The 23397-nt window shown below is 48.2% G+C and overlaps 1 protein-coding gene across 7 annotated transcripts in view; it reads left to right on the top strand.

Moving 5' to 3' along the window:
* Tacc2 (transforming acidic coiled-coil containing protein 2) overlaps positions 1 to 23397 on the top strand; it is a 194902-nt gene that overhangs the window by 114367 nt on the left and 57138 nt on the right. The window contains exon 1 of one of the 7 annotated variants that reach the window (XM_074078163.1): positions 8276 to 9550. The exons of 4 other annotated variants lie outside the window; for them this stretch is intronic. In XM_074078163.1, coding sequence (XP_073934264.1) covers positions 9483 to 9550 — 68 coding nt within the window. In that variant the 5' untranslated portion in view covers positions 8276 to 9482. Of the gene's footprint in view, positions 1 to 8275; positions 9551 to 23397 lie in introns of those variants that run through there. 2 more of the 7 variants (XM_074078164.1, XM_074078165.1) reach the window with 2 other exon arrangements.

The raw sequence follows: 23397 nt of genomic DNA, 5'->3' as shown, positions 1-23397 counted from the left end.
TCACGACATATCCATAAAGTCTGCAAGACAAGGCAGGGTTGCAGAATGATTGTCTTAATGTATACAAGTTATTTCCTAAAGATCTGAGTACTTGGGGAAATCCCGCATCCTCAGACAATTATATGGTAGTTGCTGCAAGCCATGGGTAGGCAGGGTATAGAGGGGATTACAGGCAGGGCCTCTGGGATGGTTATGGAAGGAGGGAGATATTTTTAGGGCTTGGTAGCACATAGGCCTGTGTTCATGCCCACGTGTGCACAGACACACAGACAGGCACACACCCATATACCCACTCTGACTTGCTCATTTGCTCCCTCTGCCTGAGACATACTATCAGTAGATGCTCCTGAATGCCATTTCTAGTCTGGTGTTCTGGATTTCTGTTCCTTCATGGAGCCTTGAGTCAGCAGTTGTGGGCCGGGATGCCTGGTTTCACTGCCTTACTCACAAATAGGGCGGCAGACCCTGTCAGGCTGTGCTGACCAGGCCCAGAACAAAATTCACCTGAGCAGCTGAGAAGGGGTGGCCTAAATGAACAGGCTGCTGCCTAGGCCAGGGTAGTCACAGGCACCCCCTCTCTCTGCTCACAATGAGGGGAAGACCAAGAGGTTTGGAGCTTTTGGATTTGCTGTTTGGCCTGTTCACTGGGAAGCGTTTCCACCCTAGGTTGGGCCTCACTGGCCTCTGAGAACTCCCTCGCCTACAAGTGGACTGGTGGCCTCTCTCAACCTGTTTCTCCAGTCTGGCTGGGGGAACCAGCTTTGAGTCCTTTTGGCAGAGTCCCGTGTCCCATCTCTGTTTACAACCCAATGTTCTCCTTAAAAGGCCTTTTATTCCTAGTGCAGAGTGGCTTCTAAAACCAGTAAACTTAAGCTCTGGAGGAATGCAGGGTATTAACACATGCACATTCAACCCAAATTCTTTAAAGCCCTTTTAACAAGAACCTGAGCCCTTTTAGAGTATATATGGAATTTTCTGTTGTTCTTGAAGTAGTTCTCTGAGAAGAAAGATGGCTAGCACTGGTTATGTTTTGGATCCTAGACAGAAGCAATTACCTGGCTCAGGTGAGTCCATTGGTTGTCTCTCTCCATGTTCAAAATGGAACTTGACTATTTCTAGGTAGAAGCCTAACTTTGGAAGTTGGAGTTTTATTTGACCAAATGCCTACCTCAGGCATTTGACACCATGTCTGATGTACCTATGACCTTAAACCTAAATTATAAAGTTAGATACAAGAAGGGGTGTCTGTTGAAATCTGAAGAACTCTGTTACCTGAGAAAGGCCATCTAAGATGAATCTATTTAATCAAAATTTTATGGTTAGTAAGTGGAGAGAGTGTTTGAGAGTTTACCTTGAAGAAGGAAATGAAAATTATGAAAATGACTTTTTTTATGTTAAGATGTAAGTTTTAATGCTAACCACATGTTAATGGTTAGAGCAAATGAGGAATTTGGGCTGTATTTTTCTGTCGAAGTTTCCCCCTTGACTTTTGCAGCTCACACAGAGGTACTTTCCCACAGTCAGTACTGAGTGCTTTTCACCATTCTTTGATGTTTCTGTCCTCTCTTTGAAGCCACCTTCCATGTCAGCCTCCTCTTCCTTTGCTCAGAGGTCTGACTTTGCCAGTGACCTTTTCTCAGTTGCTTCAGGTGGGGTTTGAACTGTTTGCCAGATTCATTTTCATTGACTTCATGACATCCTGTCTCTACTGCCAGGCTTGTGGCTTTGACTTATGGTCAGTGGCAGTGTATATCTGCCCTGTCAGTCAGCAAGAGACTGACCAGAAAGACTGATGGCGTGCTTGAGGGGTGATCACATCTATAAGTGATTTTGCTGATAAACATCTTAACGCTACCCTTTGCTTCCCCTACGGAACCTTTTGTCTTGGAGACAAGGAAGGTAGAGACCGCGGTGGAGGATGGGGCAACTAGGCATACATCCCCTGGGAACTTCATAGTTTTTCAATGTTGTTGATGCTGGGGGAGCTGAGTAGGTCCTGATGTGCTTGCTGAAGGAGCATATGAGATCAAATATTGGCCTGGTGGAAGGATATCCTGGAAGGAGTGAATCATCCTGATAGAGAACGTACCAGGAGAGATAGTGTTAACAATACCAGTCACAAGAAAAGCTGCTCATCCATGGAATGGCTGGAGCCATGGCTCAAGTGGTAGAGCACCTGCCTCTCAAGCATGAGGTCCTGAGTTCAGACCTCTTTACTGCAATATCGGGAGTGGTGCTCAGCCTTCGCATCTCAAAAGAGCTGAATTAATTTGGTAAAGAAAGAAGGGTTTTGAGAATCCTATTCTTGTTTTTCAAGGTATTTGTGTCACCGATTTCTTTTTCAAATGCGACATGACTTCTGAACACTTAGCTTTTTGCATAGTCCTAGGATTTTCAGGGCCAGCCAGCCTTTTGACATTCCTTCCTTCTCTCCCTCCCTCCCTTCCTCCCTTCCTACAGCTGTCAAAGATTGTATCCCAAAGTCTAACCTGTCCTTACTGACTTCTTTTGTAGCACATTTTGGTCTGACAGTAAAATCTCATCCCTCAACTTCTGTCATAATTGTATTAAAAGAATGTTTTCCCCATGAAGAATGGCCTTCATGGAACTTTTCTTACCTGAAAAGAACTTTGAAGGGTCTCAAGTGTAAATGTAGAGCTGGTGGTTAAGGGAGACATATGGTAGATCAGCCCTCTTTAAGGACAGAATAAGAGAACCTTCTGGAAAAAGATGGGACTACACCTGAGCTTCTGTCCAAGAAAGCCACGGAGACTCCGATGGTGAGAGGTGACACTGGTGGGTGAGAGGTGAAGAGAAAATCCATAGCCCTGGGAATCAAGCACTGACCCATCTCCCACCCTTTCTCTAGTCAGCACGAGGCTGAGGACTTCACGTCTTTGCTGTGTATCCAGGGGGCTCTGACCACAGGGCACCATGCGTAGCTCAAGAGCGGAGACACTGGGCGCACACGTGTGGGTAGCCTGAGACTAACAAGGCAAGGAAGTGTCAAGACAAAAGTATGCTGGGTTGTGAGAAGGGAAAGAAAGAGTCTGGGGGCCCGGTGTGGAGCAGAACCCTTCCAGGAGCTGGCTGGGAGCTGGGCCTTCATGCTTGGTGGGGGAAATGAGACAGATGGAGAAGTTGGGGAGGCGGTGGCCCCTCAGCAGTGAGGCCACAGTGGTCCTTCTAGGATGCAGGATGCACTGTGTGACAGATCAAAGCCAGAAGGTGGAGTTGTAACCTGTATCTGAAGGTGGTAGACAGCTTCTGGAACTTTTGGAGAAAGACTGAATGACACAAGAGCGTGTTTCCCAAAGCCCAGGAATGAGGACCTCAGATCTGTAAAACCTGCCCTGAGGAAGCCCAGCAACACACTGTTCTTGACCACAACTAAGAGTCTCCTTGTCCCTGCTCTGTTCTACCGGTCACCCACTCACGTGTGCACGTGGGTGCTAGGCCACACAGCTTCCCAACTCTCAAGAGTTTTAGGCAAGGCAGTGAACATGTGAAGCACACTGCATGGGTATTCAGAAAGTGCTGGGCACAGTTGTGTGCCATGGGGCTGGATGTGTGGGACGAGTGGAGGAGTGAGTTGTGAGTGGGCAGAGATAGCGGCATCTGAGTAGCAGTCGCACCATCAAGCTGGGACCTGTGTGGAGCTCCCTGGAGACAAGGTTTGTGGAATGAGAGGATCTACCCAGTCTCTCCACACCGCCATGGTGTGCTGGGTGGTGAAGATCAGGCACTGAAAGGAATAAGATGTACCCGTTCTCCACCTGTATTTACCAACTCAGCACTCTCTAGATGGGCTTTTTTGTGATCTGACCTACTTTCCTTTAGCATGTGCCTGGGTAATGAGCAACTCAGGGGTCTACTAGGAGAGCTGGAAGAGTCTCGCTGCCATGGCAACTGGAGTCTTCCCTGAGGCTGGAGGGCAGGTTGGAGCGCTCACGTTTGTGTTTCTTGGGGCATCAGAAGGGCTTCAAGCTTTCCTTATGTGTGACTGGGTCTCAGTCCCTTTCTCCTCTGGGGGATCTAAGAGCTTGCAGCACATGGTTTATCTCTTAGTTACGGGGATTTGTCAGGCTTGTGGATTTTTCTAGTATGTGCCAGAAAGTAACGTGAGAATGTTCTCATGAGAGTCTTCATGCATAGGCCAGGCACATGGTACTGGTGCATTAATATACATTGAATTGCTAAGGGTTTTAGAAATCATGGGGCATCCCTTGCTTTATCCAGCTCTCTAGGGAGTCTTGGGACATCAGTAAGATAGGTGGCAGTGGATCCCATTGGCGTGAGCTTGGCCTACATTCAAGGCCCAGGACTATGTACACTGGGGACCCACAGAGGGGCTCTTTAAGGTCAGAGTCTCATTGGGGCTATGCTTAGAAGCAGTGGGCACTATTGGTGTGACCTGGAGAGAATGTGCTCTGCTGGGGAAGCCCCTGTCTATCACTGAGTGGCCAGCTTTGGAGCCTGGGCTGGGGGTGCCAGTGGTAAGGGAGCCAGGCATGGAAAGGTCCGGGAAAGCAGAGGGCAAGGAGTCTCCCTTGTGGATTTTCTGGATAACTGGTATGGGCTCTGTGGGGCCAGGATCATGACTGAATCCTTGTCTCTGGCCAGGTGGCCCAAGTGAGCATGTTGGGATAAACAAGAGAATTAGTGATTGGAATGCTAACTGCTTGCATTTTGATACTTCTAGACGAATCTGGGCTTTCTTATTATAAAATCTGTGATTTAACCTTTGTGGAATGATTTGGGGTGAGGTGAGGCAGGGAGGAAGAGGAAGTAGGGATGTGGGGTTAACAGCAGTTGTGGGAATTTTAAGATGGGGCAGGCTGTGCCTCTTTAGGTCTCTGGAATGCTGGTGTTCAACAGCCCTTGACTGCTGTAGTTTGGGGTTTCCTTGGTCTCACTTAATAGTTTTTCTGTTTTTTATTTTTGGTTACCTATTCTTCTTGGTGTTATCAATGTATCCTAAGCAGCCTGTCTTAGTTCAGCTGCTGTAACAAAAAGAGCATAAACTGGGTGGCTAAAACAGCAGATATCTATTCTCATCGTTAAAGAGGTTGGATGTCTAATGTCAGGATGCCAGCATGGCCAGGGTCTTGGGGAGGGCCCTTTCCCTGGATTTCGCAGATGGCCATCTTCTTGCTTTATTTTCACAGGGGTGGAGAATCTCTCTCTCTCTTTCTCTCTCTCTCTCTCTTGCAGTACTGGAGTTTGAACTCAGGGCTTCACACTTGCTAGGCAGGTGCTGTATACTTGAGTCACACTTCCAGCCCTCTTTCTCTTTTTATAAGGACATTAATCCCATCATGAGGGACCCTTATGATCTTATCTAACCCCAATTACCTCCCACAGGCCCCACCTTCAAATACCATCTCATCAGGGACTAGGGTTTCAGCAGAGGTATTTTCAGATGACACAGTCAAGGCATAGCACAACTCTTTCTCTTTCCCTTTTCCTCAGCTGTGCTTTTTCTGTAGGCTAAATTATGAAATAACCAAGTTTGTTTTGTGTGTAAAGTCAGCTTCAAAAAGTCTTAATGAATGGTCTGAAAGGCTTTTCCCATAGGAAGTTACCTCACACGTGGGTTTTAGTTGCATTGACTTTGAAGTATCCATATTCTATTTGTTTCTGCCCTGGTTTCTTGACCATGATTTCAACATCAGTGAGATGGTGTCATCCCACTTAGTAATATGTCACTACATAGTAACTTTTGGGCTGTTGAGATACTAAATAAAAACATTTGATTTAATGTTGCCTTTTGTCCTTTATAATAGTACACTTAGGGAACAAAATTTCTTAAAGAAGAATCCTGGCCCTGGGTTTTCACAAATGGTACTTAATTTAACCTTTCCAATACCTTTGCAAATTAGATGTTCTTTCCCCTTCACCATCGGAAGAAGTGGAGGCTAGCTGTGGTTAGGTGGTTGGTCAAGGTCACACAGCTAAAGAGGGAGAAGTTAATGTTGGGTCTGAATACCTAAGGCAGATGAGTGAGTATCCCATACCCCCTCCCCCACCCACCCCCCCCCAGAGCAATAGCATTCCTGCATCCTGAGGAAATGGAGGCCTATATTCGTGCATCCTAAAGAAGAGATGCAGATCTGCCACAGGGCTGATGGGCAAAATGCTCTCAAGATTATTTCCTTCCCCCAATAAATGTACTAACCAAACCAGTTCACTTAAGAAAGCCCTTGAAATGCAAGGCCAATGAGAAAACCCCCCAACCCAGAGTTAAAACGTCCATAAAAACCCCAGCCTTTACCTGAGCAGGGAGTTACCTGCTTCCGGGCTCCGCTGCAGTACCTTAGCTGTAGCCTTTCCTTCCTAATAGATCCTACTTTATATTCCAGCTTTGGCTCAGCATTCAGCTGCCTCACAAGCCAGTCCCCTGGCCTGTGAAGGCAAGGACCCTCGACACCGTCCTGCAACACTTCAAACTGGCACATAACATTAAGATTTGAACTCTGGTTTCATTCAAAGCCCTTGTTTTTTTTTTTTTTTTTTTGTGGTACTGGGGCTTGAACTCCACCAGCCCTATTTTTGTGAAGGGTTTTTGAGATAGGGTCTCGTGAACTATTTGCCTGGGCTGACTTCGAACCACGATCCTCCTGATCTCTGACTCTTGAGTAGCTAGGATTATAGGCATGAGCCACCAGCACCAGGCCAAAGCCCTCTCTTGTAACTATAGGAAAATCCCTCCTTCGGGTAAAGACAGTTTGATGGATCTGTGATTCTCTATGTCATTTAAAAAATAAAACAAAAGTTGGCAGACCAGTTCTAATTGTGGCTCCGTTACTGAAGTTTTAGGGCAAAAGGCCCAGCTCTGGGAGTCCCAACAGAGTAAGCCTGACCATCTGTCCCAATATGCCAATCAAATTGAGGAGCGGTGGTGAAGAGCAGAGGAAGGAGATTTAATCAACCTGGTCATGTGAGGAAGAACAGATAAAGGGAGTCAGTGACCCAAATCTGTCCTCCAGGGGCTGACAGGAACTTTGAGATTTTATAGAAAAGGGGGTAGCTGACAGAGCGTGTGATCTTGGTGAGACCAGTGGTGTGATTGATCATCATCTCAATTCTGGTTCTGCCAGGGGTTCTGGAGACATTGTTACCACTGTCATCACTGGAGGGGAGCCATGTGTTTCTCATGAGATGCCTAGTCCAGACTCACCACGTGGGTAATTGCCCTCATTTGGGGGGTAATCACTCCTGTTGCCTTGCTATTGCTTTGGGGTAGTTTCAGTCCCTTGTCATAAAGATGTTTATCAGTCAATCCTGTCATTCCTGGAATCCAAGGAAACTGCAAAATAGACTCAGAGGAAAAAAAGTTAAAGAGTCAAAAATAGAGCCAGAAAAGAATAAAATGTAGTTAGGTAGGCAAGTGACTGGTGCCCTTGTTCGGTTCCTCATTTTTGCCCAGGTATTTCCCTAGTGCCAAGCCTAGCTCAAGTCTGTCCTCTGCATGCCCAGGGAAACGGTCACTGTCTTCAAAATGATCTAGATTATTGTTTATGGGTTTCTCAGCTCCACGTGGTAAGGTTCTTTGGATGTCCCAAAGACATTTTCTGACAGAGAAACAAACCCCCAGGTGCTAAGAATGGTGATAGAATGAACAAGTTACAGGATCCTTGTCACCAAATGACAGCAAGCATTGAAGTGAGTGATGGCTTCCCTGGGAGGTGCTTTCCAAAGCAGGCTTCTTCATGCCACCCTGTGATAGTCATCTTCTCTAAGAGACTGACATACTCATTAGCTATTTTCATATAAATGCAAAAGTAAACCTTCTCAGTGTTTCCTGGAAAGTCCACGTCATTGAGTCTCAGGAAACAATTTTGATGGCCTGGTGTTTTCTTTGACACTGACATTAAAAGTGAGCGGAGGAAAGTCAGCCCACCATGAAGCTCTAGAGTGGCAATCCCAGATGTGCCCATCTTAGCATCCTTGCATTCAGCGTATTAAAGGAAATTTTAAAAGAGGTTGAGTGGTTTTATTTTTATCTTACCTTTTTGGTCACAATTTAGATTACATTTTAGGCTAACAGCCCTATAGGTGAAGAAATGCCGAGAAAATGTAGAACTGTGCATAGTTCCATTTGATTTCAGTTGTGAGTCTGTGTTTGTGTTTGGAGCTCAGAGAGCTGTTGCACTAAATGCAGAGCAGGAGGGACAGGTGTGGCCTTGAACTCGCTATGCCTGTAAGCAGATGGAATCTTTGTCTAGAGCCTCCAGTGAGAAGACCCAGGAGCTCCAGCCTGGGGGTGGAGGAGGTGGGGAGTTTAGAGGCAGGGGGGAATACAGCTGGGCACTGGGTGTCACAGACATTCCTGCAGGGCAGCCTGTGTTTAGAATCAGGGATGAGTCTTTCCTCTTTGCATGTCACTATGAGCTGCATGTCCCTCCCCATCCTCCCAACACACACACACTCTGGTTGCTATATGAGGGGCTTAATGAGCAGTGCAAAGTGCTTGGCCTCTGTCTAAGGTGAGCCTTTGCAGGGGGCTTGTCTTTGTAAAAAACTCTTCTGGTGGACAAAGATGGTGTTGCTGATCCAGTCCCAGCAGGTGGCCCCGTGCCGCTTTCTCCTCAGCCTACCCCAACCTCTCCAAAGTCTGCAGAACAAAGGTGGTATCCTTGGAGGCCAGGCCTTGGCCGGCTGTCAGCGGGGTGCTAGGCCAGCAGGCTTCCTCTGGGAGGGGTTTTAGCCCCTTCGGCAGACCGCCAGAGGGAGGCGGAGGTGGGCAGACCTCAATTTCCACTGCAGCCTGTTTACCTGTTCCTCCAGCCTTCCCCAGCCCTCAGGAGGGAGAGACCATTTCCTTCTTCCTGGAGGGGATGAAGCCTTGATGAGACAACCTCCTATCCTCCAATTCTGTCGGTGGTCAGCAGCCCGAACCACCACGCCTCTGCTTCCTGGGGCCCCTGGCTGCTTACCCCACCATGCATTTACATCTTAAAACCACACAATGCGGGCGGTCTCCGGGACGCTGGAGAGGCTGGGGCTTGACATGCGTGCAGAGGGAGGGTCTTCGTCCTCCCTCCTCCGCCCTGTTTCCGGAGCCCGCGATGGAGCTTTGTGAAGATGCTGGCATCGGGGCTGCTCCGTGGTGATGACATCATCGTGTCCCACACAGGATCCGGGCTGCCGGGGGCTGTAAGAGGGGAAGATCCATTCAGACCACACCGGCGCTCTGGCTCACACTCGCGCGTCCGGGACAGAGCTGCGCGCGCCGAGCCCACTCGCGCGCACACCTAGGCGCGCGCGCACACACTTCTTCGGTGCTCGCCCCCTCGGCCCCGGCTACGGCTGCGAGCCGCAGCTCCCAGCCGCCGCCGCCACGGATGCCAGCAGCTGCTCCCATCTGCAGTGCAGCAGCCCCGGCCGCCGGCCGGCCCGCCCCGGGCTCCCGGCTGGAGGAACGGCGCCAGGACGCTGGCCCTGCTCACGGCTAGCCTGCACGCCAGGGCGCAGCGAGGATGGGAGGGTCGCAGTCCCTGCAGCTAGCCCCAGCCAGCGACCTGAACCAGGAGGTTTCAGAGGCCATGTAAGTGCAGTGCTCGCCGCCCAGAGCTCCCAGGGAGGAGGACAGGCTGCCCGGCTTTGTTACTGTTCCTCTGCTGATGCTCGTGCTGGCCTGGGGTTCTCTGCAGCCTTGCAAGGCTTTGCCTGGTGGCTGCTTGTAGCATTTCATGCCCTGGCTGGAATGAGCATCTGACAGCCCCAAGATACTGCTGGGAGCAGAAATAACCCCCTGGAATTCTGTTTGTTCAGCAGCGGGGTGCATGGTTGGGGGCTTCTTGCTCTATCAGCGTCTTTTCCTCTGCACCCCCTCCACAGTGGTATTTCCTGCAAGGGAACAGCCGGGCATTAAGAAAGGCCTCCTCCTAGGAAAACCCTGGAGTGTGGCAGTTTCGTTCCATGGAGACAGTATATAGGCAGCCACCCGCATGGCTGGGCAGATGGTGTGGCGCTCACTAGTGGACGAACAGTCCAGTTAGTCTAAGCATCACCCTTGTACTCTGGTGAGCACCAGAGGACAAGGCCGCTTGCTATTATTAGTAAAGACAGCGGAACAGCCTTGTCATTGGTTGAGGCAGTACTTGACTGCATTGATCCAGGAATCCGGTCTTTCCTCTAAACCACAGAGCTAATGTGCTCAGAAGTGGTCTTTATCCTGGATGAGTGTTCAATACAATTGCCGTTTTTGTTATGGTCGTCTCCATTACGATATTTGGAGGATGGGGTTATTGATGAGGTCTGCCTGCTGGGTCACATTTCAGCAAGTCAGGCTGGTGTCCAAAGTGGGCCTCTGAGTGGAGTCAGAGGCCTGTTCTCCTTTTCCAAAGAGAAGAATGTATTTCAGAAAAGAGTATTTCTGGGGACTGTGGGACTGGGGGGCGAGAAAGCTGTGGTTCTTAGGAGTTTTTGATATGTAGGGTAAAAGCTAGCAAGGACTGATCTGTGTGTTGTAGTAGAGATGGTGCCCCATGGGAGCTGGGGGGGGGCTTCTTCCAGGTCCCCATGCCTGTTGGTGATGTAATGCTGGGATGAAGCACCACATGGGTTTTCCAAGCTCTGGCTCTTGAGCAGCAAGTCATTCATTCTTGGAAGCAGGTGTGCACCCATCATTTGTCTTCATCCCTGAAACTCAAGAAACCATCATCTTACAATGGAGTGCATCATGTTTGAGGATTTGTTTTGTTTGTGGCATGAACCTTTCGCCACGCTGCCCTATTTCTCATTCAGGTGCAGTGTTGTTAGGTGCGCAGAAATGCACACTGCCAGGTGGGACTTAGGAACAATTTCAGCCACTTTTTTAGAAACCTCTTAACTGGCAATCAGTTAATCAGTGGCAGGCACAAGCTCGCTAGCTATTGCAGCTCACACCTACCAAAGCACGTGAGACTCCAAAGGATAATGTGACCGTGTGTTTGGGAAAATGTGTTCCTCAGCCATTGGAAATTCAGCTCACTTGTCCCTAACATCCCCGCCGTCTTTCCCAGTTGAAAGCTGAGTGCTGAGTCTGGAGAGATTCTGTTAGATAGGTGTTGCCTTTTTGGATAAAATCCTTAAATTCTGCCTTGTGAGGATAGTGGCTTTTAAGTAAAATTTGATGTTGAATAGTCACATTGTGATGGGAACTGCTTATCAAATATTTCAGGGTCTACTTGGTCATATGTACCACCTGAGGCTTCTCTCCCTGGACCTGATACATCCGTACTGTCTCTGAATCTAATCGTTAAGATAGTGTGTTTTCTCGTTCACAAAATCCCACCCTCTGTTCCCTAATATACTTGGTCTACAAAATTGGAGATGGGGTGGGGGAAACATTTGGGGGGGATGTTGTTCCTAGCAGCTATCTCCTTTGAAGCCCATCCCTGAGTGACTGGGGCTTACTTTTCGCCTACAGATAGGTTAAGAGAGCAGCATTTCCCTGCACAGGCACGAGTCTTTCATGATAGTATGTATTTCCACGCACCTAAAAATACACGCATGTGAATAATACCGGAGACTGCATGGTATGCAGGGACTGTGACAGAAAAGAGCTTCTATTGTAAGATGATGCCGTCAGGGCTGTGGGGACAGAGACCACATGGGGTGCTCACCTGCTGCCAGTTGCAGCCCATGACAACCAGAATCTAGAATGAACATTTCTTTTTCACTCCTGTGACAGCTGGGTTTGTGGAGCACCCTGTGTAAGAGTGGAACCAAGTGAGGGTTTGAAAGTAACTAAGGATTTTTAAAAATTATTATTATTTAGTTTTAGGATTTCTTCTTTTTGGATTTCAGATTTGGAAGCCTTGCAGCTTTTATAGCCTCTTGCTGACAGCTTTATTGTGTATAGGAGAGCAGTGGGATGGGGAAGGAGGGAGACTGGAGGGGCAGAAAACATGGAATGGGCGAATGGGGCAGGGGATGAAGGTTCAAGGTGACTTTACTCCCAGATGGTCCACAAAGTACAGCATCAGCTTCCCCTGGAGCTGGTTAGAAATGCAGAGAGTCAGGCCGTGCCCTAGACTGCCTGGATGAGAACCTCCATTGTAGCCAGTGATTTGGGGGCAGGTCAAAGTTTGAGAAGCCCTTCTTCGCTAGTTATGTCTCCTCTTCACCCAGGTCCTTGTGAAACCGCTGGCCACTTCTTCAGCTGCTCCTTTCCTGTCTGGAAAAGAAGTTCTCCTAGTAACGGTAGCCCCTTCCAAATCAAAAATGGTAGTGGAAAGAGGGAGAATTCCGCGCACGGATGGGGAGCATAGCACAGGAAGGAGGCAGGAAGTAATTGAGAGAATGGGGTCTATTGATTAGAGACCATGTTCATCCCTTCTTTTGATGGAGCCCCTGGGGGCTCCACTTCTGCTAAGTAAAGCAGCATTAAGTACTTTGTCCTTCCTGTAGTTGGAGACCCCAGTCCTGGGGCTTTTCCAGCTCTCCCCCTTCATTCCCTCCTGCAGCCACAGAGAGCCAGCACCACCTGAGAACCTGCTCAGGGCAGGCTGCTAGAATGGTGCACCACTCTCCAGTGAACATGGGCCTTGGCTCCAAAAACCAAATGGCAAATGTGGAAGGCCATGCCACTGTGTGCCAGGAGCGAGGAATGATGAAGCCACAGACTCTGGTGAAGACAGGGGCAAATACAAAGTAGAGGTTTTACATGCCAAGACATGAAAACTGCAGCTAGTTTGAGAGATACTGGATGAGTGTGGGCCAGGATTTGAGAAGTAGGTGGGTAGGATCAGAGGTTGCTGGAACAGTGGCCAAGACAGAGAGAGACATCTTAGGCACCACCTTACTAGATGGTGTAGCTTGGAACTTTTCACCCATCTGTGGTCACAGACCTGAATGTGGGGTTCTGGTCCCTTCCATGGTATGGTTCCTGACCCTTGCTTTGTTTTAGCCTAGGAGCTGTTGAGCAGTTCCATGATTCTGATCTTGTTCTCCTGCCTTGAAGGTTTTCTCAGAGCTGAGACTCTGCGTCTATAATGACTCTTGAGATGATAAAAATGCCAGATACCTGCAAAGGCAGTGACACTGCCTTAAAGTGGCCAGCTGCTCAGTCACTGAGGAGGTTGGAGAGGCTGCTGGGCTCCAGCAGTAATCTTTCTTTAAACCCTCACTAGATCCTTTGCAAAGCCTTGTTTCTTGAGGTGACCCTTGGCTAAGTCAGTTAGCTTAAATGACAATGGGCTACAGAGAGTTTCTGTCTTTCTGGAAGCAGATTTTACTTTGAATGTTACTCTTGGAAACAATTAATAGACCCCTACCCCTCAAAAAACCCAACAAACAGAATAAGCTACAAAGTCGTATGTTGAATGGAAGGGTGGACTTGAGTCCCAATGGCTCTTTGTGGGTACCTTTTTCCTTTGCTATCTTTTCTAGATAGCTTGAGCCTGGCCCCATGGCTCAGTGCCTGGGTCCACAAAGATTCTGGTCCTTTACTTTCTACTTTGTGGGGCTTTTCTGGAGACTTTCTCTGAGGAGCTGAAGGTAAGAACATTCTGAGCTTCCAGGTAGTTCCCACCATCCAAGGAGTCATACCTCCTGCTCTGCTGCGCTCCTGGAATTGGGTACTTCACTATTGATAGGACTCGTGTATTGAGTATGACTCTGTAAGTGACCATCACATCCAGGTCTGGTGATCCTGGTCACTCTTGCCCATTGACCTGCCTGTCCCCAGCTCTGTTTCTTTCCACAGTCTTGAGCCTGTTTCTGTGGCTATACTGTTGGTTGCCTAGGAAACTACGTTAGTCTGAGATATGATTGGCTGCTTTTGCCAGATGGATTACTCAAGCTAGGACAGCGTTGGGTGTAAGTAGAGGATGTTGAACAATTCTCTCCTCGTCCCTTAAGATTAATGATGTCGACTTAGGCATTGTGAACAATTGTTCCGTGAAAACTAGTTGTTCATGGACTCCTGCTTTTGTTTCAGTGGGGACAGATTGGGACGGGGGTGCTGGTTGAGCACAAAGGACGGACCGAGTCAGAACTGCTCTCACACACCCACCCTTGTTGGCTTGCCATCACTCCCATGATATTGGTTCTGTTTATATTTACGAATTCTCATTAGCATTTGTTTCTGGAGAGCAGGTGGGTGCTGTTTGCTGTTACCAAACATGGAAACAGAGCTGGTGCCACAGCCTCACCGTCGGGAGTAAAAGCTTTCCCTTAGCCTTGCTCAGCACACTCAGATTCAGTGGAAATTTTGTGCACTGTCTCTGTCTGCCAGGCTTGTTTATTATACAAATATTACATCCATTAAGCCTGGGAAGTGGGTGGATTTTATAGATGGGGAAACTAGTCCTCTGGGTGGTTTAAATCATAGGGTCTGTAAACTCCTTCTGAAAGTGTCAGATGGTAAGTACTTTAGGCTGTGGACAAGTGCAAAAGCAGCTGTAGAAAATATGTTCCAACAAAACTTTATTTACAAGACTAGGTATTGGCTTATAGTTTGCTGACCCCTGGTCATACAGCTGGTTGGCACAGGACTCAGACTCATATCCCCTACACTGATGACCACAGGCTGTCCATCAGCACAGGAATCTTGGAGGTTTTGGCCTGGGCGCCTTTTGTTTGTGTTTCTCTTTCTTTCTAAGATGTCTCCTCTATGCTCATGGACTTCAGTAACAATGTGTGCCGACACACACCCATTGTAGCCCTCCCTGCCCTCTGCTTCCTTTTCCAGCTTCCTTTCTCCTCTTGGAGTTCTTAATACGGCCAAGGTAGAGCTCTGATGACCTTCCTTCTCTCAAGGACAAAACCAGAAACAGAATATGACATTGAAACTAAGCCAGGCCCACCCTGGCTAGGATGGCCCACCCATCCTAGCACATATGCTAGAGAGTCCTGTTCTCTCTTTTGCTCTTATCTCCCTTCTTCCTAGAATGGCGTAGGTCATGGATCTTCCCTCCCTAAAGCCCCATGTCTCCTTCCCATTGCTTTAGTCTAAAATCTAAACCCCTTGCATGCTGTACAGTCCTTCCCTGCCTGAGGCTGACATGAATCATCTGTCAGCTCTTGAACTGTGCAGCGCTCTTCTGTCTCCGAGCCTTTGCACATGCTAGAAGACTCTGGAAAGCCTTCCATCCCATGCTGCCACGACAGGCTCCTTCCCTAGCTCTGATTCTTGACAGGCTTTCAAACAGCACTTAACAGTGTTGTCCAACGGAATCTCTGTGGCCACAGAAGGGTCCTGTAATCTGCACATGTGCAACACAGAAACCAAATTTTTAATATGATTTAATTTTAATTAATTTAAATTTATATAGGCACATGTGGCAAGTGGCTGTTATACTGGATATCAGAGCTCTCTATTATTCTCTTTTGGGTTCTGCGTAATACTCAGCACAGTTTGTAATTCTTTAATTTATTTAACCCTTCTCAGCAGAATGAGATGAGGGAAACATGAGGGCATCCTTCCTTTTTATGCTTCTATCTCTAGCACCTGGGACAGTGCTGGGCACATAGCACTCAACAAGTATCTGTCAATGAGTGTGTGCATGGACAAATGAATGGGTGTCTTACCAGCAGGAAGGGATCATAACCCCATCTGCTATTTTCTGGGCTGTGGGAGGGGCTCGCAGTCTGAGAGTGAGGTCATGGCTGGATTCCTTGGCTATCAGTTCTGTGGACCTGACCCGTTGCCATAGAGAGTTCTGCACTACCTGCCTGGCACCATGGCATGGCATCAGAACACCCTCCTGCCTGTGGATGGGGAAGGGACCCTGTGTCTTAATGTTCTGAACATCCCAGGAAAGAATGTAACATAGGCTACAACCCCTCCCTTTTCACTCACCATGGCTCTACTTGTTTCTCTTTCTCCCCTTTTCTCTGCTCCTGGATGTTTGCTCTTAGATTTCTGTGTTCTCCCAGACTGCTGTGCTCAGCACCCTTAGTCCCCTCCCATTCTCTTCCCTCCCCTCTGTGGGCATCTGTTACGTCCCTACCTTCATCTATTTCCACCTGTGCAAGCTGTTGCTGGGTAGCCCAGGCATCTGGATGAGTGCTGCAGAGGAGGCTGGCATGGGCCTGTAAACAGCACATTGCCTTTGTCTCTGCCTTCTTAGCCTTGAAAAGAAAAGTGGTCATGGGCCCTCAGCGAAGGTGGGCTTGCTGTACAATGCTCCCTGGGCTGGGGGTTGTACCTGCCAGCCCTCCTTAGTTAGAAGGGCTGGTTTCTCCTGCTTTCTACTGAAATAGAAGTGGGTGCTGACTGCTTCTGCCTGAGGAACCTGCAGGAGCAGAGTAGCAGGGTGAGAGGCTGGGGGGATGGAGCGAGGAGGACAGCAACTCTGTGTCCTTCTGGACCAACTTTGCATCAGCTTCCCAGCTTGACATACTCCAGGGTGTTGTGGAGTCCCAGTGCCTGAGGATTTTAGAACTGGAAACTCACAATCTAAGTGAGGAATCACAGAGGACTTTCTTCTTTATGGTGCTAGGGACAGAACCTACAGCCTCATGCAGAGGCAAGCTCTCTGCTACTGAGCAGCATCCCTGTCCTCAGAGGGCTTTTCTTTAGCAGATGGCGTTTTAATCTCACAAACACATCATTCGTTTGATATCACCTAGGCTCCCCTGGTCCTCCTAATTCACGGTGAGTCAGGTAATCATTTTATCTTACTTATTTATTTGCTTACTTATTTATGATGGTACTGGGGTTTGAACTAGGCAGGCACTCTACTACTTGAGCCACACCTCCAACCCCCTTTCTGCTTTAGTTATTTTTCAGATAGGATCTTACAGTTTTGCCCAGGGCTGGCCTCGGACTGTGATACTCTTACCTATGCTGCCTCCCGTGTAGCTGGGATTACAGGCAGTCATTTTAATGGTTTGTCTTTAACTTGCAATTTGCACTGAGATGGACTGTATCATTTGGCAAGCTTAAGTCACAGGTATCCTCCCCAGGCAGTGAAATGTCATGGGTAGTTTATTTGGGGATAAAAATGATCAGTCCTAGGCCCTAGGTCCAGGACCTGCCTTGAGTTTCAGCTCTGGTCTTTGCCCTGTAGGATCTTTCTCTTTCTGACTCTTTCTGTCTCCTCAGGGTTTTTGGGGAGGTCAGTTCTAAGGCAGGTGGGTGTTGACTGATGATCCTAATGGGAAATCTCAAGAGAAAGTCTCTCCTGAGGCCCAGGAAGCCCAGCAGTGTTTGGACAAACGGTGGACAAACTGTGGTCTCAACTGACATATGTTGAGACTTAGGTTTAATGCCCCAAGCTCCAACAGAGGCCCAAAGCTGAACTGAGAAAGTCAAGGCCACGGGAACAGGCCCAGAGACTGCTAGGTCTTAATTTTCACATTCTGACTCCATGGTGACAGCAGGCTGATGGTGTAGGTTGAAACCTGGCCAGGGGAGAAAGTCCAGCAGGGGGAGTTGCTCACCTGTTTGCTGCCGGCCACTCTGAGAAGAGCTGTGTTTTTAGAGTAAGCACCTCCTCTGATGTGGATCAGATCTGGGTCCTTGCAATTTCAGAAACAATGAAATCAAACTCTGCCCTGAGCATTCCCTGGGGAATGGAAGTTGTTAATTGTTCCTTGTTCTACATTAAAGAGAGGCGCCAGGAGTGGTCTGGAAACATTTTCCCTCCAGGAAGAAGGCGGGAGAGACTGGCTTCACTTTAGGGAAAACAACTCACACATGTAGATCCTGACAGACTCTTTTAGGAGAGGATCTTTGACTGTTCAGTTCCTTTTATAAGTGGCCCTGAGATGCTTTCTTGGGGGTGTAGGACTGGTGGAGGGAGTGAGGCTCATCATTCACAGACCATCTCTTGCAGAAGTGCAAGAGGGTGAGCAGAGGCTTCTGGGGAGGAGCAGGCGGGAGGTCCGGGCCCCTTTCCCTTCCAGCCTAAGTGTGGGGAGCCAGTGAGCTTTGACTTATTCCAGTGGCCAATGTTGGAGTTTGTGTGCCTAAAGCAGGACAGGTCATGGACTAAGAGCTCTGGTCTTTGGGGTGTTTCTGGACAGAGTTATACCCAGACTTTTCCTTTCTCACAGATGGGTTTTGGGCTGGGAGCATGGCTCAAGTGGTAGAGTACCTGATTAGCAAAAACAAGGCCTCAAGTTCACCAAAAAAAAAAAAAAAAAGTCAATAAATAAAAATTTCAAAAGACAAAAACAAGAACAAATCATGGATGGGATTTGGCTATGTCCCTGGTTGTGCACCTTCTGTTGCAAATAGAAATAAAATGCAAACTAAATTAAAGAGATAATGTGTCTTGTGGCTGATAGGTGGGGTTCCTTTGGAGGTAATTGCCAGGATGGCTTTACAAAAATTATCTCCACCACCCCCCAAAGGAACCCAAGCACTCAAGCATCATGGTATCTGGAATCACCTTTGATCCACCTCAGCTGACTTTCCCAAGGCCTCCTGGGGTCACCTTATCCTGTCTGTGACCTCCCGGCCCCTTTAACAGGCTTCCAGTTGCTGTTGTGCTTCTGAGCTGACAGCTTCTGTGCTATGTGCAGAGGACCCTACCTGGAGCTCAGTTGGGAGGTAGGGACCCCCCAGAAGGCAGCCTGTTCCAGGTCCCAGGCCTTGGCTTGGTGTATCAGTGCCCTTCAACAGTCCAGCTTTCGTTTCCTGCGTGAACTATGGGTCTATGGGAGACCTGCTGCTCCTGGAGCACCTGCCAGGTTTTGGTACTTGGAATGAGCATCTTCAGGTGCCAGCACAAAGCTTGAGGGAAGTGACTGAGAGGCCAAGGGGCAGGGTTAGGAGCATTGTGGCCATAGTGGTTTCCACCAGTATTCCTGGAGCCTGTCTGCCTGGTTCTGGGGTCAGCAGGACCAGCTCCAGGTAAGGAGAGCAGGTGTGCTCCACAGTTACTGACAGCAGTCACCAAATTGTACAACAGTTCTCTTGACTGTCCTCATGTCTTAACTGAGATTTTGTACCATTTCAACAGTATCTCTCCATCCTCCTCCCTTCCTCAGCCCTTGGTAGCCACATCTATCTCTGCTTTTATGAGTTTAACTACTTTAGCTTCTACAGTTTCTTTAAATTTTTTTTTAATGTAGCATGATGGCTGGTGAAGAAAAACACTGAATTGCTGATAGATTGTGGGAGGGATAAGCTCTTCTGAGCTGTGTATAACAAAAAGAAACCCCTTAATGCCCAGGAGGTAGAAAGGATTGGCGCTAAGCTCCAAAAAGCAGCCTGCACAGACTGGGTTTCTTTCTGGCTGCAGGTTCTGTTCTTGGTGCTCCTCTCCCTCACTCTCTCCTAGATTTACATACTCCATTTCCCAGACTATAGGCCCAAATTGCTATGACTGTCATTTCCTATGTGTGTTTCCTCCTGTCTCCTCCAAATGTGACCATGCCTTCTAAGATTCTGGACTTAACTGTGGGGAATGCAGGTGGAGGGAATGAAAGGTACTGTTTCTGGGTGCAGGCTTTCCTGGAGATGGCTTCTCAGGGGCCCTGAAAAGTCTCACTACCGTACTCAGATGTCACATTATTGGTAAAAAATGCTGGGAGATGAAATTGGAGTAGTCAAGTGAGATAGAAAAGGCCTGGATACAGATGAAAAAATTGAAGCCAGGTCCTGTGCACCTGGACTGATGGGGAGCACAGCCTGGCCCGCGGGAAGGTCGTGGTCTCCTGGGAGATGTGGGTGTCACATACTTGCACTGTGCATGTGGGTTGTAGGCATCAGGGAGACGGCATTCATAAGGTCTAAGAAATGAAGAGAGTAGGATGGGAGGGCCGCACTAAGGAAGTGACATTTCCGCAGAGTCTCCAAAGGACTCTGCTGGGCTGAAGGTGTGCTCTAGACAGAGGGAGCGAGGACAGGACCTTTGAGGGGCCTGGAGGGCTGGCATAGGGGAGGCAGTGTTGGGCTTAACTTGGGCACTGGTTACATAGGAAATGGGAGTGGGGGTGGGCCAAGAGGAAATGGCAGGGGACAAAGCTTGGATAATGGTGGGAGTTAAAAGGGAAGTCATAGGACCTGATTTAGGTTTGTGTTCAAAATTTAAAAAGGGGGAGAAAAGAGCCCACCTTTGTTTCCTTATCTTGCTCAGTGTGGCCCAGTGGTCCTTCAGACCTCCCCTATTTGGCACTTCCCACATTTGTGACAAAGGAGATTGGACAGCCTGGCTCTTACTCTTAGAATTGAGAACTGCCATTTCTTTTAGGATTGTTTGGAAGCTGACCTTCTTCTCTCTTGAGGTCCTCCCTGGTTAATAAAAGATGAAATCTGCCTTCTAGGGACCACGGTTGGGTTGTAAGAGGCTGCCCAACAGGGAGGTGTGGGGCAGGCTATAGGGGACTTGGGGACCTATGCCATGCTCCCAGCTCATCCCAGCTTAGGAGGAAGTGCAACAATGTGTTACTTCATGCTCCATGTAAACAGATATTTTTCCCTCTGAGAAATGTGTGGTCTTGTGGATAGCCATGTAGAGAGGGTTGGTGTGGCCCTAGAAAGCCAGATGTGGATGAGATGACTTACACAAGGTAGCAAGGGAACAGCTGGGTCCCAACATTTCAGAGAGAGCACTCTCTTTTTAGAAGGAGCAGAACAGAGAGAAGAGCACCTGCAGTGGGGAAGGACAAGGTGGTGAAGTGTACAGGGTCTTTTAAAACTGCAGAGGTAGCCCAGGGAGTAGCCTCTGGGGGTGGAAGGCTGTAAGCAGCAGGAGAACAGAGGGGAAGAGGAGATAAGGCCTGAGGTACTGGATGACCTGGGCAGGCATGCACATCATGGGGAAGTCGGGAATGTGGGGTAGAGAGGTCTAGAGGACAGACTTGGGCATGGTCCTTCCAGAGCTGCCATGGTCACTGATGGAAGCTTCAGGCCCTGGGGTAACCCACATTCCCCAAGGAAGCAAAGGAGCACCCTCTCATGTCTTGGGGAACCCCCATGGGCCCAGTGTCAGGAAGCAAGTCTACGAGAATCTAAGGTGGGCATATCTGGTGTAGAACAATGGGGTGTAGAGCTCACCTGTGGACATCTATCTTAGTCTGTTGGGCTGCTATAAGAAAATAGCACAAACTGAGAGGCTTATAAACAACAGAAAGTTACTTCTCATAGTCCTGAATTAGGCTGGAGGTCCAAGCCAGATTTGGTGTGGTGAGGGCTCCCTTGCTGGGTCATAGATGGTACCTTCATACAGTGGTGGCAGGAGTGAAGGTCGTTTCTAAGGACATAAATATCCCTTATATCCTCATCACCCCTCAAAAGCTCCACCCAAATCCCATCTTCTCAGAGCTTAGGATTTCAGTGTACAAATTTGGGAGAGTGAAAAAATTCAGACCACAGCCATGTTCCCTCCTACAAGCAGCCCTCCTACCAGCAACCGTTAAGGGTGGAGAGTCAAGTGTTTCTGACCTGGGACTCACATACCTGTCCCTCTTTTCTGCCCTGTCCTGGGGTGACAAAATGTCAAAGGAGGAAGTAGAGGGTTTGGGAGCCTCACTCCTGAAATGGTATTTAAGAAGTTTCTGATTATTTTTGGTATCTGGGCATTTTTGCTTTCTCACATCCCCCACCATCACTGCTGTCTTTATAATGCAGCTTCCACTGACCTAAGTTTCTGGGCTTCGACTGCCTGTTGGGTGGAGGTCGTTAGGACCGTGGCGTGGATACAGGATAAGGCCTGTTCATCCTTACCAGCTAAGTCCTGAAAATGCAGCACCTTAGTGCTGGCATTTGAAGCAGAGTGATGTGGAAATTAAGGGTAAGAGCTTTGCCATTTTATTTTGGGGGCCAAATTTGTCAGCTTCTGCATTCATGTTAGAGCAGGTACTATTCTTTCTTACTCTTTTTTTGAGAGGGCGGGTACCAGGCTTTGAGTTCTAGGCCTCATGCTGTGCTCTACTGCTTGAGCAACCTTTTTTGTTTTGATTTGTTTTTCAGATAGGGTCAGCTTTTGCCTAGGCCAGCCTCAGACAGTGATCCTTCTATCTCCACCTCCCAAGTAGCTGAGATTACAGACATGTCCCACCATGCTTAGCTTGTTTCTTATGATAGCATCTTGCTTTTTTTTTTGGGCCTGTGCTGACCTCAAACCATGAGCCTCCCATTTCTTGCCTCCCATTTCTCCCACCTGAGTCCCTTTCTTGTTTCTTTTGATCAATCAACACATTCTGTAATGAATTAAGAAAAAAGAGATAAGCCTCTAATTATTTAACTCAACTTACATTAAAATTCTTGGAGAGCCCCGAGCTTAACTTTTAAATAGCGGGCACATCAAGACTGTTGAGCCTTTGTAAGAGATTTGAAAACACAAAGTACAGAGCTGGCCTTTGACCTCTCGTCATAAACATAAGAGAGAAAGCTGGAGCCTCTTCATAAGTCACAGGGCTCAGAGGCATGATGATGGAGAGAAATAGCCAGGTGACTACTTTCAGATTTATTCCTTATTTCTTTTTATCATAACAACTGAGTAGTTTTTTGGCCAGAAGGTCAGCTCTGAGAGTCTATTTAGACTCATTTGGATTATTGCCACAAAACCCTTAGCCTTGAGACAGCAATGTTTGTTTGATGTGGGAAATTGCATCTGTTCTGCAGCTTTCTTATATGTAATTGAAATCCAGTGTTTCTTATCAGCTTTGTCATATTTAAGCCACTGATTATGGCTGTGATGTTTTCATCACTACTAAGTCAACCAGTGTGTAAGAGATTCAGAATCTCTAACTGGGCTCACGATTGGAATCCTAGCTACCTGGGAGGCTGAAATTGGGAGGATCACATTTGAGACCCTTCCAGGCAAATAGTTCATGAGACCCCCACCCACCAAATAATCAGAGCAAAATAGACAGGAGGCATGGCTCAAGGGGTAGCATGCCTGCTTTGCAAGTGAAGCCCTGAGTTCAAACTTCTGAGTTCAAACCCCAGTCCTACAAAGGGGAGAGAGAAGAAAGAAAGAAAGAGAGAGAGAGAAAGAAAGAAAGGAAGGAGGGAGGGAGGGAGGGAGAGAGGGAGAAAGGAATTTTCTTCCCTATGTCAATTATAATGCAAATAAAAATAATTGCTTATTTGTCCAAAACTTTTCAAAAGCATAACCTGGGATCACGTTGTCCCTCTTGACACTTGCCACCTTAACCTCCCCAGTGTGTCTGAAATCTGGCTGTTGCCTGCCCTTTCCACCCCAAGTTCCACCCTCTTTCCTCTGGACTCACGTTGTGTTCATTCCTGTCCCTGCTACTGTTCGCAGAGCTTTCTGATGGGCTTCTCAAAGTGTTGTTGTAACTCAAGCTGAGTCTTTCCCCAGCGTCAAGCCCTCCAGTGGCTTCCTGACTCCTCAAAGTGTCCCAACAAGGCCCAGGCCATTGTCATCACTGCCCACCTCTCAGGCCTCCTGGCAGGTTTTCTCCTCCCCTTCCACCTTGTTCTCCCAAGTGGCCTGAAGCCGTTCCTTGTCCTTGGTCACTGCTTTTCCACCTCAGGGCACT

This window comes from Castor canadensis, chromosome 7, assembly GCF_047511655.1.
Source record: "Castor canadensis chromosome 7, mCasCan1.hap1v2, whole genome shotgun sequence".
Taxonomy (NCBI): Eukaryota; Metazoa; Chordata; class Mammalia; order Rodentia; family Castoridae; genus Castor; species Castor canadensis.
Note: the sequence above shows the minus strand (reverse complement) of the source record. Positions and strands in the feature narration are given on the sequence as shown.